Source organism: Bos javanicus, chromosome 15 (assembly GCF_032452875.1).
Source record: "Bos javanicus breed banteng chromosome 15, ARS-OSU_banteng_1.0, whole genome shotgun sequence".
Lineage (NCBI taxonomy): Eukaryota > Metazoa > Chordata > Mammalia > Artiodactyla > Bovidae > Bos > Bos javanicus.
Window position 1 is genome coordinate 51,558,564 of NC_083882.1, and position 22,922 is coordinate 51,581,485.

The 22,922-nt window shown below is 50.1% G+C and overlaps 2 protein-coding genes across 13 annotated transcripts in view; one reads left to right on the forward strand and one right to left on the reverse strand.

Moving 5' to 3' along the window:
* Window positions 1–171: 171 nt before the first annotated feature.
* Window positions 172–21,518, reverse strand: PGAP2 (post-GPI attachment to proteins 2). 10 transcript variants are annotated; one of them, XM_061380671.1, is made up of 9 exons: window positions 21,420–21,495; window positions 18,847–19,026; window positions 13,912–13,932; window positions 10,829–11,003; window positions 6,652–6,820; window positions 2,374–2,626; window positions 2,124–2,230; window positions 1,408–1,516; window positions 172–1,190 (listed from the first exon to the last, which is right to left on the reverse strand). In XM_061380671.1, the coding sequence occupies exons 2-9, from the start codon at window positions 18,905–18,907 to the stop codon at window positions 1,060–1,062; spliced, it is 1,026 nt and encodes a 341-aa protein (XP_061236655.1). In that variant the 5' UTR covers window positions 18,908–19,026; window positions 21,420–21,495; the 3' UTR covers window positions 172–1,059. The 10 variants fall into 10 exon arrangements, with proteins under 10 accessions (XP_061236655.1, XP_061236654.1, XP_061236652.1 ...); XM_061380670.1 differs by lacking the exon at window positions 18,847–19,026 and having other exon boundaries at window positions 2,136–2,230; window positions 21,420–21,518; XM_061380668.1 differs by lacking the exon at window positions 18,847–19,026 and having other exon boundaries at window positions 21,420–21,518.
* A 112-nt stretch (window positions 21,519–21,630) lies between these two features.
* Window positions 21,631–22,922, forward strand: part of NUP98 (nucleoporin 98 and 96 precursor) — an 86,930-nt gene continuing 85,638 nt past the window's right edge. For 2 of the 3 annotated variants that reach the window (XM_061380665.1, XM_061380667.1), the window contains exon 1: window positions 21,631–22,007. The gene's annotated coding sequence lies outside the window, so the exon portion shown is untranslated. The remainder of the gene's footprint in view (window positions 22,008–22,922) is intronic. The other variant, XM_061380666.1, reaches the window with a different exon arrangement.

The following is a 22,922-nucleotide window of genomic DNA, read 5'->3' on the forward strand; positions in this document are numbered from 1 at the left end:
CCTGCTCATCAAAATCGGCTTAGACTGTGGGAGACTCCAAGGCCTAAGTGTGTGTTTGGTCGGGGTGGGGCATACTGGTCATAGACTATTCCCTCTGTCCTGGAGCCTATTCCCCACCTCAGTTCCATGAAACAAAGAGATGAGCCTCCAAACAGGTAAGCCTAGCCCAGATTGTTGACAAAAAAAATTTATTTCCCTTTGAAATAAAATGTACAACCCAAAGAGCACAGGGCCTAAGGCAGGAGGGAGGATGGGGGGGAACACCAGAGAGCCCGTTTCGGGGCAGGAATCTGTGCCTCTGAGCCTGCTACCTGGCACCTTTGCCAAAGAGGAAGAGTCTTAAGTCAGCAATTTCAGAAGGGAAGGGAAATACATGTTGTGTCAGGGCTTTTTCTGGAGGTCATCCTTTAGGTACAGACCACCTCCACAGGGAGAAGCAGAATGGCAGAGCCCTCGCAAATCATACAGCCCCCCTCCCCCGCTGCACCCCCGCTTCATCCACACGGACATATGGAGGCACAGCTAGGGAAGGGCACACACCAAATCAGAGGTGAAGTCAGGACTAGGACACCTGGGCAACCTTATAAAGAGCCTGTGGTCACAGGCCTGAATGTGCAGAGCAGATGATTAGCACATGAGTCAAGTGAATGACCCCATGGGGAGAAATGGCTGTGGTTTTCTGGTAGCAGCCGCTGCTCAGTGGTCCCTGACCTCAGCGAGAGGTGGCTATGTAAAGGCCAAGAACCGGATGGTGGTTATGAACCTCAGGACTTTTTTTAGCACCAGATGGTGGAGCTCTCCTGCCAGCTCAGCTTCTTGGGGCTTCTCAGGTACAAGTGGTGCTGCTTAAAGGCCTCTGTGCCTACACGTGGAATGGGGGAAAGAAGAACCCAGCAGGGCTGGGTGAAACCTTGTCCTGGGCCCTTCCTCCCTCCTTCCCCTCTCCCCTAGCTTCAGTAGGGCTCAGAGAGGACACAGAGGGTGAGGGGAGGCCAGAGTGGTATCTTGTTCCTAGTTTCTGGGCAGTGGGCCTCCTCCCCAGCAGGAGGAGAGAAGGGTTTAGAACCGTTTTTCCTCAGGCTGGGAGGTAATGAGCAGCTCCTTGTTCCCGAAGTCCCACCACGCTGTCATGTGGAACGCCATGTTTGTCAGGACGACCGTGTACTCCAGGATGGCAAAGATGGTGTATACTGTGACAAGGACACAAGGAACAGGGCCTGATCAGCTTCCTTCTCTATCCTCCAGCGGCCTCTTGCTAGACTACCACCACCGCAGCATCACTACACAGAGTCTGGAACACAATGGCAGGCAGCCCCCAAGACCATTGCCCTATCACACATGACACAGGAAGCATCACAGCCATCCCAGGGCCACTGTGAGCACCTAGGAATCCTCGCCTGGTCTCACCTCCAGCCTCACAATACATGTTGTGCCGAAAGTAGACAGCCAGAGCCGTGAAGAAGGAGACGAAGTTGATGATGAAGAGCCGCTGTTTCCAGTTGTAGGACTTGCGGTCCTAGGGGATGAGGTCTGTGATCATTCTGCAGCTTGTTAGATGTGTATGGACAGTCTCCCCTCTTGGCCCCAACTCCTGGGCTGAGTCTTAACCATCCTTAGTCATGGAAGGGGACACAGGCATGGGCAGCAGAAATGATGGGCATTTCATAGCCCTGCATTTGGGGGTGTAATGAGGCCAATGAGGCAGTGGGTCCCTCCCATTTCAGGGGGACAGAGTAAGTTACCTGGAGTTATCTACCAACCCAACACTTCCAGATACTGTGGGGAGAAGAGAAGTGGAGGGGGGAGGGGTGGTGGGGGTAAGACTGGAATGATTACAGACCACAAACCAGGACTCAGTGCTCTTAACCTGCTGCAGCCTAGGTGCTGCCCCTCCCTCTACTCCCATATGGAGCCTCCATCTCTTCTAGAAATGTTCTCCAGGTCCTCATATTACCCAAACCACCCCAGTTTCTGACCCATCACCCTCCCCGTCCCCAAGTCCAGCCCTAGCCCCAGTTTGCCACAGAATTCCAGTTTCCACCTCACCGTTACCCACATCCTGAGGACGAGAGTCCTTGACTGTCCTCTGGGCCGCCTGGAGCCCCACTAGGGGTAGACCGTACCTCTTGACTTACTGTGTGCTTCTTGGTCAGCCGCCAGAGGATGCAGGTGAGGAGCATGTGACTGAGGGATGAGGCGATGAACACAATGAAAGCATTTTCATGGATGGCTGGAGGGAGAGAGGAGGGATGGGAGCACGCCCTGCAGGGAGCACCCAAAGCCCCACGTCGGGAGGTCCCGGGCAGGGAGAAGGCAAGGACATCCCTTCCCCGAACCCTTCCCCGCTCCTTCTTCCCTTGTCTGGACACCCACTGAAGTCCTCAGAAGAGGAGACGTAGGTGAGCACTAGCAGCGCGACGTTCTCCACGACATTGAGGCCGAAGTTGAGGCGGCAAAGCGGGCGGTAGCCGGCACAAGGGGAGGTGCAGCTGAGGTAGTGGTTCCAGTAGGCGAAGGCCACCAAGAAGCGGGGCGCCGAGTGCAGACCGATGCAGAAGCGCCACACGTAGCGCTGGGGCACCTCTCCGCCGATGGCCGAGCTCACCGACGGCAGGTAATTGGGCACCTAGAGAGTTGTGACCCATCTGGGCGCTGACCCCCTGATGCCCCGCCCACCTTGAGATCTTTCTCTTCCAATAAACACCTTGACACTCAGAAGGTTCTGCTCCAGTCCCTTCCCTCCAGGAAGTCCTCCTTCAAAGCCTCACAGCTCTCCAGGGAGACCTCCCCTTCCAAGTCCCAGACCCTCCAGAACCCCAGCCAACCTGGGGTTCATGTGAGTGCAGAGTGGGACAGTCTCCATCTCCCTACAGATGGCTGCGAAAGCTACAGCCAGGTTCAGATGTTCTCTGAGCCTACAGCACAGGACTGTGACTTGGATAAGGAACTGTGGGAGGGTCCATGAGCCCAGCATCCCAGATTCAGTCCCAAGGATGGAAACATCTAAGCCTCCTTGGGACAGAGCTGGATTCACTTCCCAACCGAGCCTTTCCTGACTGCTTTCAGTTCACTTGTTCTTCTGGTCAGGGGTAGCAAGGCAATAGAAGGTGCTGGGAGATCCCAAGGGAGCTGGGCCAGAAGAATACCCTCATTCTGATCATGTTGAAGAAAGTGGGTGTTTCTAACCTGGTGTAGTCTAAGAAAATGACCCTGTTCTTATGTATATCTCTCATCCATTTTTCTCAAAGCCTGGAATTCCTCATTTCTTAAGGAAATGGAATGTCATTCTTTGAAGCTGAGGAAGGAGGAGATAATATCACACAACTGCAAGGACTGGTGTGTTGTTTATATGAGAGTGAGAGAATGCAGGGTAGGTAAACAGTGGTTTTGATGAGAACAGGAAGACCTTGAATGGGAGGAGGATCTCTTAGACTCTAGACTCTAGATCTCTTAGACTTTTAGACTCCAATGCCTAAAGAGTCTCTTTGACTCTAATGCCTCAAACTTTAATATGCATACAACTCATCTGAGATTGTGTGAGAATGCAGAAGCTCTGGAATCTGAAAATCTGCATTTCTAAAGGGCTCCATAACTATGGAAGTTACCAGTCTGTTGCCCACACTTTCTGTGGACTCTTTTAGACCTTCAACAAGAGCCAGAGCAGTACCAGAGCCCAGAAACCCAGAGAGGGAATGACCCTGCTGTGATGATAGCAGGACCAGTCTTCAGAGATGGAGTTCTGGAAGATCCCTTCCTGTCTGCCAGTGGGGATGCTGAATGGATCTCAGAGTGGCTGGGAAGGCAGGCAATGATGGAAGCAGCTCACGGGGCCGGGGAGGGCCTGGGGTGGGACCAGCCAGAGCCTTCTCAAGCCTTCACAGAAAAGGAGATGGATTCCCCCCAGCACTGTCAGAGGCAGCTGAATGCAGAGCTTTCAGAGAGGGTGATGCTCTCAAGGTACAACTTGAGATACCAAAACTCAAGATCAGTCTCAGATATTCAGTGATGAGGCAGCTTGGAGGCAATGGGTGTGCATCCCAGCTCTGCCTTTCTAAGCTGAGTGACCTTGAGCAAGTCACTTTACCTCTCTGAGCTTTTCCTCACTGGCAAAATAGGGATATCACCTGCCTTGCAGGGTGATGGTGAATACTAAATATAATGTAGGCAAGGCATCTGCAGTGAGTATAAGCAATGGCTTTCAGAAGACAAACTTTCCTGAAAAGCCTGCCAAAAAAGGTGTGATCTATGTGGCTACTGCAGAGAAGGCAATGGCACCCCACTCCAGTACTCTTGCCTGGAAAATCCCATGGGCAGAGGAGCCTGGTAGGCTGCAGTCCATGGGGTCACGAAGAGTAGGACACAACTGAGCGACTTGACTTTCACTTTTCACTTTCATGCACTGGAGAAGGAAATGGCAACCCACTCCAGTGTTCATGCCTGGAGAATCCCAGGGACGGGGGAGCCTGGTTGGCTGCCAACTACAGGGTTACATAGAGTCGGACACGACTGAAGCGACTTAGCAGCAGCAGCATGTGGCTACTGACCATGGGAAGGCTGGCTTCTGAGTGACAGGTGGGAGTCATATCTGGACTGGACACTGCTGAGACCTCCAAGCCTCTTCACTTGACTTTCCTGCTTCTCTGGGTAGGTCCCCTGTGTAGGGTTAGTGGGAGTGTTGTCTTCACTTCCTAGAATATTCATTCTGAAAACACCTGCCCCAACCTCAGCTACTTTAAGGAGAACTGTACCAACATCTAAGGCTTGGCTGGGAGAGCCCAGAGCACTCAAGGGCCCAGAGTCCTGACTGATGCTGGGAAATAGGTAAAGGGTAGAGATGATACAGAGTTTGGGGGAATGCCTCAGGAGGATTAGAGAATTAGGGCCCTGTGGCTACTCGTCCCATCCTCGCAAGCTCCTCTCAGGTTAGGGGTGGGCACAGCATTCAAAGAGTAAGAACTGCCTCCCTCATCAACTCACTCAAACTCTCTCTCTCTCTCTCATACACACACACACACACACACACACACACACAATCAGGTATAGGTACTCATATTCACCCCTGCCATCCCAAGTATTAATGTTCCCCACTCACCAACTATGCCAGCAACAAGCAACAGAGAAGCTATCAGAGCCCAGGTACACAGTACCCAAATCCCCCTCCCCAAAAAGCCCAGAGCTAAGGGTACTGAGAGACAGGAGCATTCCTTTCCCCAAGAGTAGGAACCCTTTGGCCTGGAGGACATGACTCAGTGGATCTATGGCAGGGCAACAGATCAGAAATTCACATGGTGTAAAGGGAGAGGGTCCAAAAACTTCCTTATCATAGCATGTCATGTTTCACCATTAGAGATTCATTCTTTTGCCCTTGGATAGAAGTCCCCTGACTTTTATGGATGACTTTTCTTTATTTCCTACCACCCATCCTCTTCCCCATCCCTTGCCAACTGGATAAAAACTCCTATTCCTATGACAATGCAGAGTACTAACCACTATATGTTCACAGCTCCCATTCCTATCAGAACTACCTGCTACTCCTCTCTGAACTCCATCCCCTCTTCTCTAACCTCATAGTCCCCATCTCAGCTCCGGAACCTCCTGTACCATGAACTAAACCCCTGCACCCTGCTCTTGCCCTGCTGCCCTTAAATCTGTTCTGCACACAGGAGCCAGAATGGTCTTCTAAACCTCAAATCTGATCATGTCCCTTTCTTGCTTAAAATCTTTCCAAAGCTCCCCATTGTCCCCTGAATAAAATCAAAAGTTGTGAACCTGGCACTCATGAAAATCCTTCTTCACCCCCACAGCAACAATTCCCACCCACACCACCCACACTGGACCCTCACTCCCCTCCCCCCACCCGGACCCTCACTCCCCTTCCCCCACCCCAACCCTCACTCCAGGAAGGAAGTCTCTGATTTCGGAACTGGGTGAAGAGCTTCTTCTGAACCCACCATCTCTGTGCTCCTTTTATCACAAAAGGAATCTCATTTCACAGTGCTGGGAACATCTGTGCCTAAGTCTGTCTCTTGCAGGAATAAGATGCTAAGGGCAAGTCCATGTTCAACTCCATGCCTCTGATACAGAACCTGCGTCCCCCTGGGCCCTCAGGAAAGCCTTGGTGGACTGCTCTTAGAAGCAGGGGCTCCTTTTAGGTTTCCAGCTGGCAGAGCTCTGAGGATACAGGTTGTGGGGCCTGAGACTGCCAGAAGAGAAACCAAGCTAGAAGAACACAAGGTAGGGCTGGGGTCTTCTCAGGTCAGACCTCTTGTTAGGGCTAAAGCCACTCGTTACTTCTCCTCACTCCTGGCCTCATCTTAGCCCATAGTCCTGGCTTCCTTTCCAGTCTGGTCTTTCTTCAGCCCTCTTCTCCCTCTCGAGATCTCTCCTGCCTATTCCTTCTCTCTTCCTTTCCCCCTCCTCCCCTTCTGCCACCTTGCACCCTCTACAATCCTCTTCTAGTCTTGGAGGACTGTGACTCTACTTTCCCTGGCTCTCTCTCCTCAAAACACACCCCCTGACTTCCCCCGCCACAACCATCCTTTTATCCCCCTCCCCTCTCACCCTCTGCCTTCTCTCTGACTCTGACATTCTACCATTATTGCCATCTCTTGAACTGGCCCTGACCCAGGCGCTGGGGAGCCTGGCACTCACCCCACAGTCAGTGGCCACTGTGTACTCAAAGTGGAACACCAGAGACCAGATGATGCAGAAGAAGAAGCCGAACACAGGGAAAGTGATGACCCATGAGACCATGGCTTTGAAGCGGAGCTGGAACACGGTCCCATCGGGGTCCAAGGGCTGGGAGGCCGCAGAGAACATCCTGTAGGGAGTGGTGCTCAGGCAGGGCAAGGGACACAACCTGGGGCCTGGTGGGGATACCTGGGCCTTGGAAAGTGGGGCATTTTCTAGAGCTAGCTCCTCAGAGGACAGGGAAGAGGCAGAGTAGAAAGAGTAGGAAGGGCATAAAGGAAAAAGAAAATGCGGAAGAGGAGGTACAAGGTGGAAGGGCCAGGACACAGAGAGAGGCACGGTCAGCTCATAGGAGTCCCCTTGGCACATTGCTCTTGTAGGTTCACCTCTGGAAGAGTCTGGAGAATCGAGGTTCCCACTGGCCTGGACATGGGAGTTCTGATGGCCTGCCTCATTCCCATGACCCTCATAACCACTCAGGAAAAGGGTCAGAGGATGGAAGGGTTATTAGTCCCATATCACAGAAGGGAAGACCAAGGCCCAGAACTATGCAAGGATTAAACATTAGGACTAAGGCCTCTTGCCACCTGACAGCTTAAGTCTCCAAGCCAAGGCCTTCTTCAGGCCAAGTAACCCAGACAAAGGACCCTTGGCTCAGAGTGGCCCAAGCTCTCCTACTGAGCCTGTCTGACCACATTCCTGCTCTTCACCCAAGTTCAACTAGGAACAATGGGAGGGCCCAGAACCTATTCAATGGGACCACAGGCTATCAGCCATCCCACCCCCAGGCTCAGAATGATCTAAGCCTCAGGCCAGCAGTACCCTGACCCCCAAGATACAAGGGTCTCTCCGGTGGCCCAGAGTTCTATCTTCTTCCTCTCTGAGAAGACCATGTCACCCAATTCCAGGTTTTCAGGAATCTGGGGGTCATGGGATTCTTCTCTGCTCAGCTTGAGCCTGCCATGCTGGGCCAGACCCAGGAAACAGAGACCTAGACGGAGGGGGTGGGTTTTTTTCTGCTCCCTTCTTCGCCTGGACAGAGAATGCCCTCCCCAACTCCCCTTGACCACATGACCCTTCAAGCTGGGCTTCCTTCTGGGGGGCAGATGGAGATGGCTTTGGATTAAAAGGCCTAGAACCAAATCTCCCCATGGGAATCAGACCTCCCTCCATTAAGGGAACCCCAGTCCACACTAGTCCAGCTCAGTTTCGGGGAATTGGGGTGGGGGTAGGCGCACAAAGCAACACTCACACTGGGTGCTGAAGGATCCGGGGCTTGGGTTGAGGGCTCTAGCCAGACTGAGACTGCTCTAAGACTTCAGGGTCCCACCCCCAGTTCCCTAGGGCCTGCCTCCCGCCCACAGTGCCCAGATCTCCACGCCTGCTGAGGCACACAGCCTTCCCAGGACCAACAAGGCCGTGTCATAAATCCCAGAACACTCTGCAAAGGTAAGAAGTGATAGCGGCCAAGGTCAGCCCACAGCAGATCCCTTTGCCAGAGATGGGGGTGGGGACTTTTCTGAGGGTTGGGTCCAGGGATGTAAGCAGGTTTCTGGGAAGGGAAAGGGAGAAAGCAGAATAGGATTTAGCCCCTTTGTGTTTGAGCAGAACTGAATATGTCTGCTGGGCCCATCAGAGAGCTAGCTAATCTTAAACAATAGATTCAGGGTCCAAAAGAGATCTGGAGGGGGCTGAACATGCGGTATCAGTGTCCAGCCTGCACCTGTGCAGAAACACCTCGTGGCAGCACAGGCTGCGTTCACAGAGGTCTAACAGCCAGTAACAGGAATAGAACAGTCCTGTTTTGGGCTGAACTGCCCAGGCCATAGGAAGTGCTATGCTCAGATCAGGGCCTTGAAGACAGTAGTGATTAACTGGGCCAAGCCCAGGGGCATATGTCTTATAAGGATTGCCTGACGGACTTGGAACCATGCTACCTAAGAAGAGAAAACTCAAGGGCCCCTGCATTACTGCCTTCCCATCTCTGCAGGGCTGTCTGGAAGCCAGGTGGAAAAAGCAGCTCCAAGGGTCTTAAAGCAGAGCCAGAGCTAGGACAGATACCCACCAGAAAGAGAGGGTGTGCTCACTGTAAGAAAGAGCTTGCTAATTGTTAGTTACCAAGTCTCCTTGGAATCGACTGCCTGGAAAGGAGAGAAGCCCCCCACCCCCCATCACTGGGGACATGCAAGCAGAGGCAAAATCATCTAATTACAGACTAAAGATACTTCTTTAGTATCTGGGTGAGAAATCCAGATCATATATGAAAATCTCCACGTGGATCCATCACAGTACTCCCAAGGAGTAGGGACAAAATACCCCTGGGGTCCCTAGGCCTAGTCCTGCCCAAGAGAGGCCAAGTACCCTTCCAGCAGCTACCTATGCCTTAGCTCCCCAAGGAGTATGCTGAGAATGGGTTATAAGTATGCTGAGGTTATTGATCCCATTATCCCTTGGAGCCTGCCACAAGGGCCAGAGCAAACACCCTATTCCGTCTAACTCCATATGCCATACAAATATTATAATTTTCTGTATGGACTATGACTACATTATATCATGCCTTCCTTTTCCCAGGACAATGGGCTGCTGTGTGTTGGGGTGGAAGGCAGGTGTCCTATCCATTTATTCAACAAATACTTTTTGATTCAGACACAATGCCCACCTTCAAGGAGCTCCCAGCCTAGTAGGAAAGAGAGACACACATGCAGTGTGACAGAACTGTATGAGAGAACACCAGTTCTACGAGCACTCAGAGGAAGGAGTGATTAAGCTTGCCCCATGGAGGCTAGAGAAGCCTATTGGAAAGAAAAGACACCTGAGAAGGGTTTTGCAAGATGAAGAGGAGTTGGCCAGGGTAAAAGAATACTGGATGCATTATCTAAAGTGAGAACCAGGTCAGGAGAGGCTGTTGGATGAATCCTTTCTGATCATCCGCTTCAGATCAACTGGTCATCCCTTTTTCTTCCGTCCTGTTCTTTCTGATGGCTCCTAGTTCTAAGTCTCACCATACTGGCTGCAACTCAAGGCCCATATCCACCCACTGACAAATCAAGAAGAAGGATATTCTTGATTTCCTTTATTTGTATATAATAAATAAATAAAGTGGGCCCCCACACCTGCCAGTCAGATCCCAGTCGTGGTTGTACCCCATATTCTCGAGCAGATGCTCTTTATACGAAGGTGGGAAGCTCAGCTATTTGGGGGCCTTCTGAGCTCTCTGTGAGGCTGGTCCAAGGGTTCATGTAGTCTTTCCCACTTAGAGACTCTTGGCTAACTTTCTCTCCTGCCCTGTCTTCCAACTTGACAGTCTCCTTTTCCTCTTCCTCCTTCTGCTCCTCACGCTTCATATTTCCCAAACCATCTGCCCATCTCCTCTACCTGGAGTTCTACACTAACCCTGAGAAGGAGGAGAACAGGAATTCTCAACCCTGTTTTAGACATGGGGAAAGTGAGGCTGTCCCTGAGTCTCAAGTAACACAGAGTCAGCGGATGAACTAGGAAGATAATAAAGGTTCGCAGAGGTCTTACCCCATTTATTCCAATAATCTACAGAGAAAGAACTCACAACTTTCTTTCTAGCCCAACATCCCATATCCCTATCCAAGAGGGTGTATGGACACCTAGGGAACCTCAGAGGTCATGGGACCTACCCCAGAAAACACATGTACATACATATAATCAGGTCCCCAGTCAGACAGGCACAGATAGTCTCTCTCACACACAGACCCCAATCAAAGCCATTATAGTCATGTCCCTCACAGTTAACACACACACTTACATAATCACATTCCCATGGAGACAAGCACAGCCCACAACAGAGCCACACTAAGAAGCCCCAAGTGCCCTCTAGCCCAGTCTTATTCTCTACCCTCCAGAAAACCCTGGGGCTGCTGAATCTGCCCCTCTGTGAAGTAAGGATTGGGTTCTGGGTTCTGGAGCTACCCAACTTTAGGGACCCTGTCCCCCAGTGACCTCCATGAAAGGTGGAGGGAGACTAGTCCTTGGGACCTCCATTTGCAGGCACCCCCAGCAGCCCAGTAATGTGTGATGGCTAATTCTTTTACAAGAGATTCAGGATTCAAAACAGATCTGATTAGGCCTGAATACAAGGTATCAATGCCTCCCCCCCAACAAACCCTACCCCACAGTGTGTGGCCGTAGTCTCCTTGAAGTGGAAGAGCAGGGACCAGAGGACGCAGAAGAGGAAGGCGACAAGTGGACAGCAGACCGTGACCAGGGCCACCAGGGTGAAGCGGAGCCGGACCAGGGTCCCATCCCGGTCCAGCGGCAGTGGAACCTGGTACATCTTGTCAGACCTGGGGATGGAGTGGTGTGCTGTCAGGGCCCAAGGTAGTGAGGCTGGTACTCAGTGGGGAAGCCAGCCCTTGTGCTCAGTCCTCAGTTTAGCTGTGGGGTGGGGGGAATCTGAGAAGGAAGCCACCGAGCCCCTAAGCTTGGACAGCTACTGCCCAGGACGAGGAAGATGGACTCAGACTCCCATGAGAACATTCACCCTCCATTTCAGAGGAAAGAATGAACCCACTCTATGCTAAGATGAAGCTTGAGTAAGTCAGGAAAACTTCTCATCCCTATGCCTGGCTTGACAGGAGCTGGTTGAACTAGTCTCTCTTGTTTCAGGAACAATCCTAAAACCTCCCAGTGGTCAGAATGGCCCATCTCCTCCCCCAGACCTTGGAGCCTCCATGTTTCAGGGCCTCCCATCGGCTCTCTCAGCTTCATCCATCGGCTCAGGACCCTTCTGCACCTTCAGTCCCTTCCCAGGCTCTGTGTGCTCTGTGTGCTTGCACCGCAGTCCACAGTGGCAAGGACTCCATGGAAGCCAGCAGAATGCCAACCCCCTGCCTGTCCCCACCCGCTGCCTCACGTGTTTTGAGACTGAAAGGCTTTGCAGCATCAGGCCTGGTGCTAGCCTAGGCTTGCTGTTTGCTGAAGAGAGCTGCCTGGTCAGCTTCTGGAGGCTTCCCAGTCCCCAGGGGCCTGTCCACTCTCCTCCAGGAGCTAGGTAAGGTCTGAGATTTGCCCCCCTCCAATGAGATGAGGATATCTAGGGTCAGGCCTTATACTACCAGCCAAGTATACACCAGCAATCCTAGTCCAGCCCCAACCCCAGGGCACTGAAGAGGACACTGAGGCCAAGAGACTGGCAGGACTCAGGGACTGGACTGGCTTGGGGTCACACAGCAAATAGAAGGAAGAGTCAGCAGTGAGGAGACATGGCACTCAACATCACACACTGCACTCTGGCCTTCCTTGACCCCCTCCTCCCTGGGCCAGAGCTCTGGGCAGAAGGGTCAGGTTAGGAGGGGAAAGAGAAGGGGAAACTGTCCCTAGGAGGAAAAAAGCTAAAAAAACAAATCCTATATAGATGAGTTAGCCCTATTCCCATTTTAAAGACGGAGAAACCAAGACACAGAGAGAGGAAGGTCCTTTCTCAAAAGGACATGCTGAACCTGAGGGAAAGCCGTCCTCAGAACTTAGGCATCCTGTTGCCAAACTATGGCTGACTCAGATACACAAAGAGCCCGCAAAGAGCCCGCCCTTCTGGACTCCAGGGCCTGGCCTGGAGACCAAGCCCCAGCTCTGCCTGGCCCCGCCCTCAGGAAGAACTCTGACCTCCTGGAGGCCAGCCTCCTCCTGGAATCTGGAAAATGCCAGGTGGATATGCCTCTCATCCATCTTCCTCCACCCACCCCTCTGCCAGGCTCTGTCAGGCAGCCTGCCGCAACTGCTCAAGCTCCAGTACTTCCGGGGGGCTAGACGCTTCCCAGAGAGTGGTGGAAGTGGCTCTGGTGGCCCTCCCAAATTAAGCACATTCTGACATTGTTCGGATCATCCCCAAAGACCTTCCCCACCCAGCTCAAATCCAAATTCTGTGGTTGTAATGGTACTAGTGCCCCTTTCCAACATCCCTTCCTGAAGCCAGCTGCTCTGGATCACTCAGGAATCACTGGGACCCCCAAACTGAAGAGCAGATCCTCAGGGAATGAATAGGCAGTGCCTAAGACAGGGGATGATAAGGTTTCAGGAATAGTCTGTTCCATTTCTTGGAGGTATACCTAACTTCCCTTTTAGCTGTGTGACCTTGGGCAAGTCACCTAACCACTCTGGGCCTGTTTTCACAGTTATACAACATGGGATTGTGTGATCTGGATTACTAATAAGTCCATACCAACTGGGTCATTCTACTCTCCCAGGCCTCAGGACAGAGAGCTCCCTATCTGAAGGGCAGCTGTTCAGCCCCAGTCAACTCTAACTTCTTTCTACACAGGTACCACTCCATTGAAAACTGCTTTCTCAGGAGTATCCCTAGTTTATTTCCAGAGATCCTCAAACATCTTTTCAGGCTCCAGTCCAAAATCCACACTTGTTGGATGAGTACTAGGCACCCTGTTCAGAACTAGATATACATTGTTTCTTTCAATCCTCACAATACAACTCTATGAGGTAGGCACTATAGCCTGTATATTTCCATTTTACAGAAGAGGAAAGTGAGGCTCAAGGAGGTTAACACTCGCTCAAGGTCATAGGCTAATGACTGGCAGAGCTGGGATTTGAAACTCATCTCTGGGGTTGCAAAGCACCCCCGCACCTCCCTCCTGGTATAATCTGGACCAGGAGTCGCTGCGGAGTGAAGCGGGGAGAGCTCACTCCGGCACATCGGGCACGTGTCGGGGAGCAGAGGGAAAAGGGGTCAGCTCAGCCAGCGAGGAGAGGTGAGCAGCGGTTCCTGGGCAGGTCGCGGGACCCCCACAGCCTGGGGCCCGGCCCTGCGGAGGCCAGACCGCGTGACGGAGCTCCTCCAAGTGGGGCTGCAGGCAGCCCCGAATACCCATCCCCATACTCACCCAGGCTGCGGCGGCGAAGAGGCCGCGCCGGCGCAGGCCGGGAGCCGGGAGCACCGGGGGGAAACCCAGGCCCGGCCCGGGGGGCGAGCGGCAGGGGGCGGGGCGGAGCGGGAACGGCGGGGGCGGGGCCGGCGCGCTCGAGGCGGAACTTGGCAAGGAAACTGAGCCCAATTGCTCTGCTGGCCCCTCCCTGCTTCTGCGGCCCAGGACCCAGAGCTGTCCCCCTTAATCTGGCGTCCCCTCATGCCATGCCGATCCAGCCCTGGTCTGCCCCACTAATTCCGGCTGCGTGGGGGCAGCCGGAAGAGCCCCGGACAACTGGGTTTGCCACGCTGGATAAGCCACCTTGTCACCTTACCTCTCAGCAGCGTTCCATCACCTGTTGAAAGAACATACAGTTAATTCAGGAAGGCCCCGAATTCTCTCATTTCCTGACCCCGGTGTCTATCCACCCCCACCCCAATCTAGACGAATTATCCAGCTATCCAGCTTCGTCCTTTTAAAACACTAAACCAGTTTGGCCCCAGCCTCGGTGCCCCTCCCCTAAACTTTACTCCCCAGAACCCAGTCGGGGCATTTCAGCAAAGGGAAGAGCACATAATAAGGAGTGAGATCCCGTGGGGCCCACCCCCGAAACTCTGGGCCAGAGCTATTCCTGCCCTTGATCAGGAGAGGGCGCCTGGTCACATCTGTCATAAGACAAGAGAGCTGATCTCCTTCCTTCGCCCAGTCCCGGGTCTCTCTTCACCGTCAGGGCTGATCCCCAGAAACCAGCCTCCACGCGGGCTTCCTTCCCCATCCTGACGGATCCCTGAAGGGGACTTGTGGCTACCTTTATAAAGACCGTTCTACCTCAATAGGGAAAAAGGATGAAGAGGCCAGTAATCCCTCCTCTAGTTAAAATGTGGGGTTGTCTGAGCACATGCAGCAGGTGCAGGATGCCTGAGGTAGACACTGTTTCCATCACATCGTTCCCATTTAAATCCACACATTTTGAGCACCTCGTGTGTCCCAGGCACTCTTCTACATTTTATGTGTTATCCCATTTAATCCTCATAAAAGCCCTATGTGGTAGATACTATTAATATCTCCATTTCACCAATGGAAAACAGAAGCCAAGTTACCTAATCACACAGCTAGCAAGTGTCAGAACCAGGATTGGGTCTAGCACCTAAGGGCATTCCCTTAATCACTATATACTGTTAATTCCACAAGGTAGCTATCATCATCACTTTGTAGAAGGGGAAACAGAGGCCCAGGTTTGATTAACTTGCCAGAGCCCTTTTGCGTGCATTCACTCTTGTTCATTTACTCAGCCTAGGCCCTCTCTGTGGCAGGCCCTGAGCTGAGCAATGGTGGGGGAACCAGAGGTATCCTGCTTACTACTGGGGGCTTCAAATCTACAAGGAAGGTGTCTTATTAAAAACTACTTTTCTTGACTTGAATTCTCCCCAACACTGTCCTTTAAGGTCCCAGGGCAAGTGAGCAATTAGTAAAACTTTAGTGAAAGAACCACTCCTATTTAGTTTTGAAAACAATTTAGGTTTTCTTCCTTAGGGCTTCCTGTCATCCTCTTTGTCTAGCTCCAACCCACACGTGCCTGCTCCTGGCCCTTGCTTCCTATCTTAACCCCTTATCTGTTCCTTTGACTCTAAGTTCTATTCCCTGGGGCTGGGTCCTTTCTCCCTGCCTCTAGACTACCTCTAATGCCTGAAACTTGAGGCACTCTAACTGGCATTTAATTATCTGGTGATTTGGACGATTCCCCATCATACAGTCTGGAGTCTCAGTTTCCTCATCTCTAAAATGGTTTTAGGAATATCCACATTATAGGGTTGTAAGAATTAGATAACATACATGCCAGGTATGTGGAAGGTACTTAATATACCACGTTAACTACAGCTAGATGTGTCAGCTACAGCAGGAACTTGTCCTGATTGAGCCTTTTCTGAATTGTCTGACCTCAGCAGTCACTGATCCTCTCTGAATCTGTTTCCTCCACTGTCAGTTTCAAAGACTGACTCCTACTTGATTTATATGCGGAAAAGTGGAAGAAAAAGATAAGTTCTTACTATGTGCCAGGGATTTCATATGCATTCTCTTAGTCGATATTCTTAATAATCTGGTGAGCTAAGTTTGATGAAAGCCATTTTACAGAGAAAGAAGTTGAACAAGCATCTAAGCTTCTAGTCTCACCCTTATTCAGGAGGCACTCGATGTTTGCTGAACTGGCGTTTATCCATTGTCCAAATAGCTGCTGCTTTTGTTGAAGCTTTCCAGTGTCTACTGACCTCCCAGTTGGTTTGCCTGGTACCTAGACATACCCCAAGGAGACCTGTGCCCGAAACACCACCACCATCTTTAAGACCTTAGCCATGATCACCGCTCCAATCCCCTTTGCACATATGCATACCAGATAGTCCAAGCTGTCTGAGAATTTGTTTTCAGGGTTGTTCCAGAAGCATGGGGTGGTGCAGAGGTGGAGTGGGCGGTGGAGCAGAACAGGGGAAGTGAATGTGGGATGTAGTTGTCAAGGAATGCTCCCTGTAGGAGATCTCCTTCACTACCCTCCTACCTCTCCATCATCTTCCCCTTTACAGTCACATTGGCTCTTTTAATGACACAGAACTGATCACATCTGGCCCCTGCAGCAAATTAGTAAATCCTCATTGCTTTGGGGGCTTCCCAGGTGGTGCTGGTAGTATAGAACCTGCCTACCAAAGCAGGAGACATAAGAGATGCAAGTTCAATCCCTGGGTCTGGAAGATCCCCTGGAGAAGGGCATGGCAACCCACTCCAGTATTCTTTCCCGGAGAATCCCATGGACAGAGAAGCCTGGTGGGCTATAGTCTATAGGGTCACAAAGAGTTGGACACACTGAAGTGACTTAGCAAGCACATACACATGCCCTTTAGGATCTAGGGCAAACTCCTTAGTGCAGTATTGAACATCTTTCACAATCTGGTCATCCTCTGTTCCAGCAACCACATATTTTAACTATACTCACCTCTTACATGGAACTCTGCTTAACTTTCTCCTTATCTCTCCCTATCCCCATGATCTGCCCACTCCACAGGCAGTCTCTCATGGCTTTCCATTGCACCTTTTTTAGGGCTCTGACCACAATTAAGCAAAATAACTTGCTGCCTATTCCCTCCATCTTCCTGCCTATTCCCTCCATATTCCTTCCTCCATCATCAAATGAGCAATAGTTCAGAACTCATTTAAGGACAGAACCTCCACCTATTTCATTTATTTCTGAATCCCTCAGCTCAGTTTGGGACAGGCATACATAGGAGCCCAGAAAACGTTTGCTGGATTGATGTAATTGAATTGGATTTTGAAGGATGGGTAGAATTTAGATATATCAAGAAGAGATTTAGGAACTGCAAGAAAGGCAGCTGAAGAATGACTGCTGGTGATAGAGGGTGGAGGCAGAGGGAGCATGGCTTGGAGATAAGTGAAGTGGCAGAGACAGAGGCAGTGTGAAAGCATCTGGCCACATCAGGCCAAACTCTGCCCTGCCTCCTAGGCAGCCTCAGGAAAGTCTTCCTGGGTTGAAGAGGAGTGTTCTTTGTTCTTAGAAATTTTTTCAGGGCAGAGACATCTTTCTTGGATGGCTTTAAACTACTCACCCTATGCTGACCCATCTTTGCTCTAGCTCCACTCTGCCTCAGATAGCAATTACATCTTCATTGTTCTGCAGAACATTTTTTGGCTCCTATCACTTCTAAGATGAAGTCCCAGTTTGCACCCGTGGATACACTGGGCTCTTTTCCGGTCCTACATCTTTGTCCTCCCTGTTCATCTGGCCTGGAATTCACCTTTTCCTTGTCTCAGCAAAGTCTACCCTTCCTAAAAAGGTATTGATTAGCATCATACCTTAGTAAGTTAGAAATGCATGTGGTAACTTCTAAGGCTATTACTAAAATAATAGAAAAATAATTTAATTTCCAAACCAATGCAGGAAGAAAAATGAAATAACCCAAGACTGCAAGAAAGGAGATTTAAATAGCCAATAAGCACATGAAATGATGGTCAATATCATTAGTCATTAGGGAAATGTATTAAGAAAACCCCACAGTGAGATGCCATTTCACACCCTCTAGCATTGCTATAATTAAAAAAAAAAAAGAAGGAAGAAAAAAGAAAATTACAAGTATTGGCAAAGATGTGGAGAGATTAAAACCCTCATACATCACTGGCAGGAATGTAAAATGGTACAGCCACTTGGAAAATAGTTCAGCAGCTCCTTAAGTTAAACATAGAGTTACTATATGACCCTATAGCAAATTTACTCCTAGGTATAAACATAAGAGAATTAAAAACACATGTCCACAAGAAACTTGTCCAAGAATGTCCATAGCAGTATTATTTATAGTGGAATAATCATTATTTATGGTGGAAACTCATGAATGCATAAACAAAATATGGTTTATTCATAAAATGGAATATTATCCTACTTATAAAAAGGAATGAAGTACTGGTGCATGCTACAACTTGGATGAACCTTGAAAACATTATGCTAAGTGAAAAGAAGTCAGACACAAAGGCCATGTATTTTATGATTCCATTTACATGAAATGTCCAGAATAGGTAAATCCATTGAGACAGAAAGTAGATTAGTAAATTGCCAGAAGCTGGGAGGAAAGGGAGCTGGGACATTATTGCTAATGGGTCTGGGGTTTCTTTTTGGGATTATTAAGATGTTTTGGAATTATATAGTGGTGGTGGTTTCACAACCTTGCAAATATAATAAAAACCTCTGAATTGTACACTTCAAATGGGTGAATGCTATATTATGAAAATTATATCTCAATTTTAAAAATCTGGCAAAGAGCTGGGCCTCAGTAAATGGCAGTTATTCTTACCAAAGAAACAGAATTTTTTAAAGTATATTTTAAAAAGAAGAGAAACAGAAACAGAACATCTGGAGGAAAGAGAAAGTCTAAAATGTTAGATAAAATCATAAATATACCAGTAAATTTATTAAACGCAATTGATTAAATGCTCTAGTTAAAAGTCAAAGATATTCACAAAAGATTTATATATTGATAAATCTAGTTATATGCCATTTATAAACATCACCCTTCCTTATCAAGTTATAGGAAAAGAAAAAGGAAATCAGTATTTACTGTATGCTTACTATGTGCCACACAGGGGCCAAATCTTTTGCAAATTCTATGATCATATTGATATTGTGCCCACTTTATAGACAAGGAAACCGGGGTATAGGATAATTAAATAATTTGTGTAAGATCTAAAAAGTGGCAGATCTAGGATCTGAACTTACATCTGTTTGAATCTAACTCCACTGCTCTTTCCAATGTACCGTATAAGAAATGGAGAATCATCTCACTGGAAGAAAGTCTCTTGCTCTTTTATGATTCTTTAGTCCTTAGTGGTCTGTCTTCTCCCTGGATTGCTGCATAGAGTGAGTTCTCAGGACGTGTGTAAGAGAGACTGGGAGCTCCTAGGATAGAATGGATTTTACTTAGCTTTGTCTCTCTTGGTTAGTGCAGTGTTGAGCAAGGGACATCTCTGAGCTCCTGATACTCAGGACAAAACCTGGCTCAGCAAACTTTGGTGAACATGCACCAAACTCCTTGGCTTTACAGGGGAAGAAGGAAGGTGATGACAATCAAAAGGGGTGTTATCAGAATTAGGCAGAGTAAGAGTATGTGGACCCAGGAAGCCTTGGCCCACAAAGAAGTCCTTCCTGGGGCAGAAGTCCCTGGGAATGATGAGCCTGTGGGCCACATGCCTACCAGAGTATGTAACAAGAGGTTCTTCTACTTAGAAATCACCATGGTGATAGGAAATTCCTTCTGGAGCACTTCTTGTCCAATGTCTCCTCCTCCAGTCTTCTAGTAAGTATACACTACTTAAGAGGCTCAGCTCCTACACACCTGCTAATACTCTGGACTGAAATACTCACTCATATAAGGCACATTTCTGAGCTTCTTGTCTGTGTCTGAGTCCATGTCTTAGAATGGGAGTTTCTTAACCTTTTTAAAGAATACAAATAATACCTACTATTTATTGAGGGTACCAGTGTACCTGGTACCATATGCCTTATTTCATTTAATTCTCACAACTCTGTAAGGCAAGTACTGATATTATCCCCATTTTACAGACAAGAAAACTGAGGTTCAGAAGAGTTAAGAAATTTCCCCAAGTTCATACAGCTAATACATGGTTGGGCTCAGATTTAAAGGCAGGGTTCTCTGACTCAAAAATCCCATACTTTTACTTAAGAAAGTAATTCACTCATTTCTGCATCAAACATTTAATGTGCACCTGGCCTCAGGGTGATCAAAATAAGTAAGTAAAGAAAAGGCTTAAACAGAGTTGGGTTTGAGGATTGGAAAGTGAGAAATCAAAGATTCAGGAGGGCAGTGAGGAAGTTGCTGTAACCCTCCAGGGAGACTTAATGACTTTCTGATGCTGAGCACAGGAAAGGGAGGGTGGAGGGAAAGGAGTAATACTTTGATGGAGGAGTTAGGGGAAGGTGTCTGGAGTCAGAAATTTAGCTTTACTATTTGATCATCCATATATTTACTTTTTTCTTCCTTCAAGCATCTACTGAACAACTACAATGTACTAGGTTTCTCCCACCCATTATCTTATCTTCACAACTACTCCACTTTTTAAGTATCTCTAATCCCTTGCCACCACTGAAAACCCACAATTTAGCTTTATCCATGTTTTGGCTCATTTCAATCTTGTATTAATGTCCCAGGAGGAGGGGGCGGTGGAGTGGTTATCCTAATAGGTTCTGCTTTCTGAGCACAGTACCTGCTATTTTGTGTGGAACCCTTAGTCACTTCGGGCTTCCCTTGTGGCTCAGCTGGTAGAGTCCGCCTGCAATGCGGGAGACCTGGGTTCGATCCCTGGGTTGGGAAAATCCCTTGGAGAGGGGAAAGGCTACGCACTCCAACATTCTGGCCTGGAGAATTCTATGGATTGTATAGTCCATGGGGTCGCAAAGAGTCAGACTGAGCAACTTTCACTTTCACTTTCCACTTAGTCACTAGATCTAGTTTCTAGAACGTGTTCAACTCACCCCTTTGAGATAATCTGTCTCCTGCTCCCCCAGGCTACACCCTGGGGGAAAAGGAAAAGTGAACCCGCTCAGTCGTGTCCGACTCTTTGCGAACCCGTGGACTGTAGCCCTCCAGGCTCCTCTAGCCATGGGATTCTCCAGGCAAGAATACTGGAGTGGGTTGCCATTTCCTTCTCCAGGGGATCTTCCCAACCCAGGGATCAAACCCCTGGATCAAACCCTAGTCTCCCGCATGGCAGGCCGATGCTTTATCCTCTGAGCCACCAAGGAATACAAGGCAAAGGAACACCAATTTGAAAAAGAAGCTCTAACCTCCAAGAGCCCCGCCCTGAAGATAAGACAGTAAGTAACAGAATACAAAGAAACAAAGCTGTAACAGAGGCCTGCCCAAGCATCACCCCAACTCGCTGGAAAGGCTGATCCACAAAGGTATCCCAGGGGAGGCGGGATCATTTCAATTAGAACTTTAGGGGTTCCTAAAGTGCAGGTGGGAAAAAAGTCCCAAGAATTGTAATTTGTACCAAACCCTAAGCTGAGCCACTCCCTTAGGGCATCACTAACACTCCCAATGTCTATGCTATGGATTCAGAGAGGGAGAGGTTAAGTTGGACTGGCATGTATCAGGAGACAAGAAGGCCAGGTTTGGGGGCCTTGGAGCAGCTGCAGGCGAGCTACGCAGATAGACCTAGGCGGGCTCTCCAGCTCCGCACGTGGTCTGGGCAGGAAATGAGGGCCGGACGACAGGAGAACTTTCCCATGACCACCCGCGGACTGAGGCAAAGGAAGGGTAGAAGAGTTACCATGCCATCCTGGAGCTTCACTCTGATTGGCCCGAGTCTCAGCAGTCTCGGTGTCTCCGCTCCAGAGAAGGGCGGAGCCTCGGCATAGCGTCATCACCCTTATCCCACCCCCCGCCCGATGTAGCCACTCACCAGTCCACTTCTAGGGGCCCTATGTGACGTCACTACCCCCTCCCAGCCAACCGCAGCGACGAGGGGCAGCACTCCATGTCGCTCTTTACCGCCCTTCCCCTTTTCTCCCCCTAATTCCTTCGGTCCCGCCTCTTCCCCTCTCCTAGTCTCCCAAAGACAGCCCTCACGTTCGGTTTCAAAAGACCCGTGGTCCAATGAATAACAGGGCGGATGTAGAGTGGCGGCGGCGTCTGCCAATGCGCAGACTGCGAGGGCGGAGCGCTAGCAGCGAGCCTCTGACGGAGGGCGGCGTGTGACGCAGTCGGGCCCTCTACGCGCTGCGCCCGGAGCGGCGGTCGGTCGTGGCGGCGGCGGCGACGACGGTTTCGTGGCGGCCGCGCGCTGCTCTCTGAGCGGCGGGTGGTGGTCCGGCCTAGGCCCTCACTCCTGACACTTCCCCTCCCCCACCGCACCGGGGTAAGTCGGGAGCCGGGGTGGTGAAGGCCGGAGTCCGGCAGGCTCCTCCTCCACTCTGGGAGGGCGGGTGCGCGGGGCGTCCCAGGCCCTCTCCGCGCCCGAGCCTCGCGCCCTAGCGCGCACCTTCTGCCCTGAGGGAGAGGGCGGGGCCCGCAACCTGCGGGCCCAGAGGCCTGGCCCTTCTAGCTCTGAGGAGGGATCGTTCTCTGTGGGTTCTGGGCCTGGGGGTCTCGCGTTGAAGCCTCCCTTTAGTGAGCGTTTCTCTAGCAGGTTGTACTCATTCATTTGCCCGTCAGTGATTAGGTGGGCAGGCCCTTGGCGGGGGCAGCGCCTTGAGACCCTGAGGGACGGTTTCCTCAGCACTTCACTGATCATCGTGCGGGATTGGGCTTTATTTGCTTTGGCTTCTCCAAGGGGAAATTTGCAACCCCAGGGGAGGGTGAGTGGGTCGGGAGTTTGTGAGCTTATTAAAACTGTATCTGAGAATTAAGGTCATTTAATGGAGTGAAACCTTACTTTTTGTTCTCCCACGTGTCCCACATAAAGTTAGACGAGAAACAGGGTGAGGTTTCTGGATTACTTATTTTAGCCATAAGGACCTTGGAAATTAAGTCAATTCTCCTACCCTATATCACGTGCAAGTTTCACAGGTGGAGAAGCTGAGGCCCAGAGAAGAAACAGTACTAGAAAGTGCCAGAAATTTTTCTACTATACTGCCCTCCCTGGGCGTTCTAGCCCCCCATTACTGAGAATTCCCTTTAGAAAAGTGGAGGGGTTAAGATTGTGACATTGAGTAGTTGGAAGCAGAAACCTAGTTTTCAGTATCGTTTCCGATTTGGTTGCTACCCGCCCAGTTCACCTTAAGGCAAACGCTTCGTTAGTGGAACCCTAGACTAGACCATGAGAACTAAACTT

Coding starts and splice junctions, on each gene's coding strand:
- PGAP2 (XM_061380668.1), bottom strand. CDS start 21,513: ATGACGCTATGCCGAGGCTCCGCCCTTCTCTGGAGCGGAGACACCGAG. Junction 1,517..2,123: donor AGCACACAGTAAGTCAAGAG/GTACGGTCTACC, acceptor CTCATCCCCTAG/GACCGCAAGTCCTACAACTG. Junction 1,191..1,407: donor CATGTATTGTGAGGCTGGAG/GTGAGACCAGGC, acceptor TCCTTGTCACAG/TATACACCATCTTTGCCATC.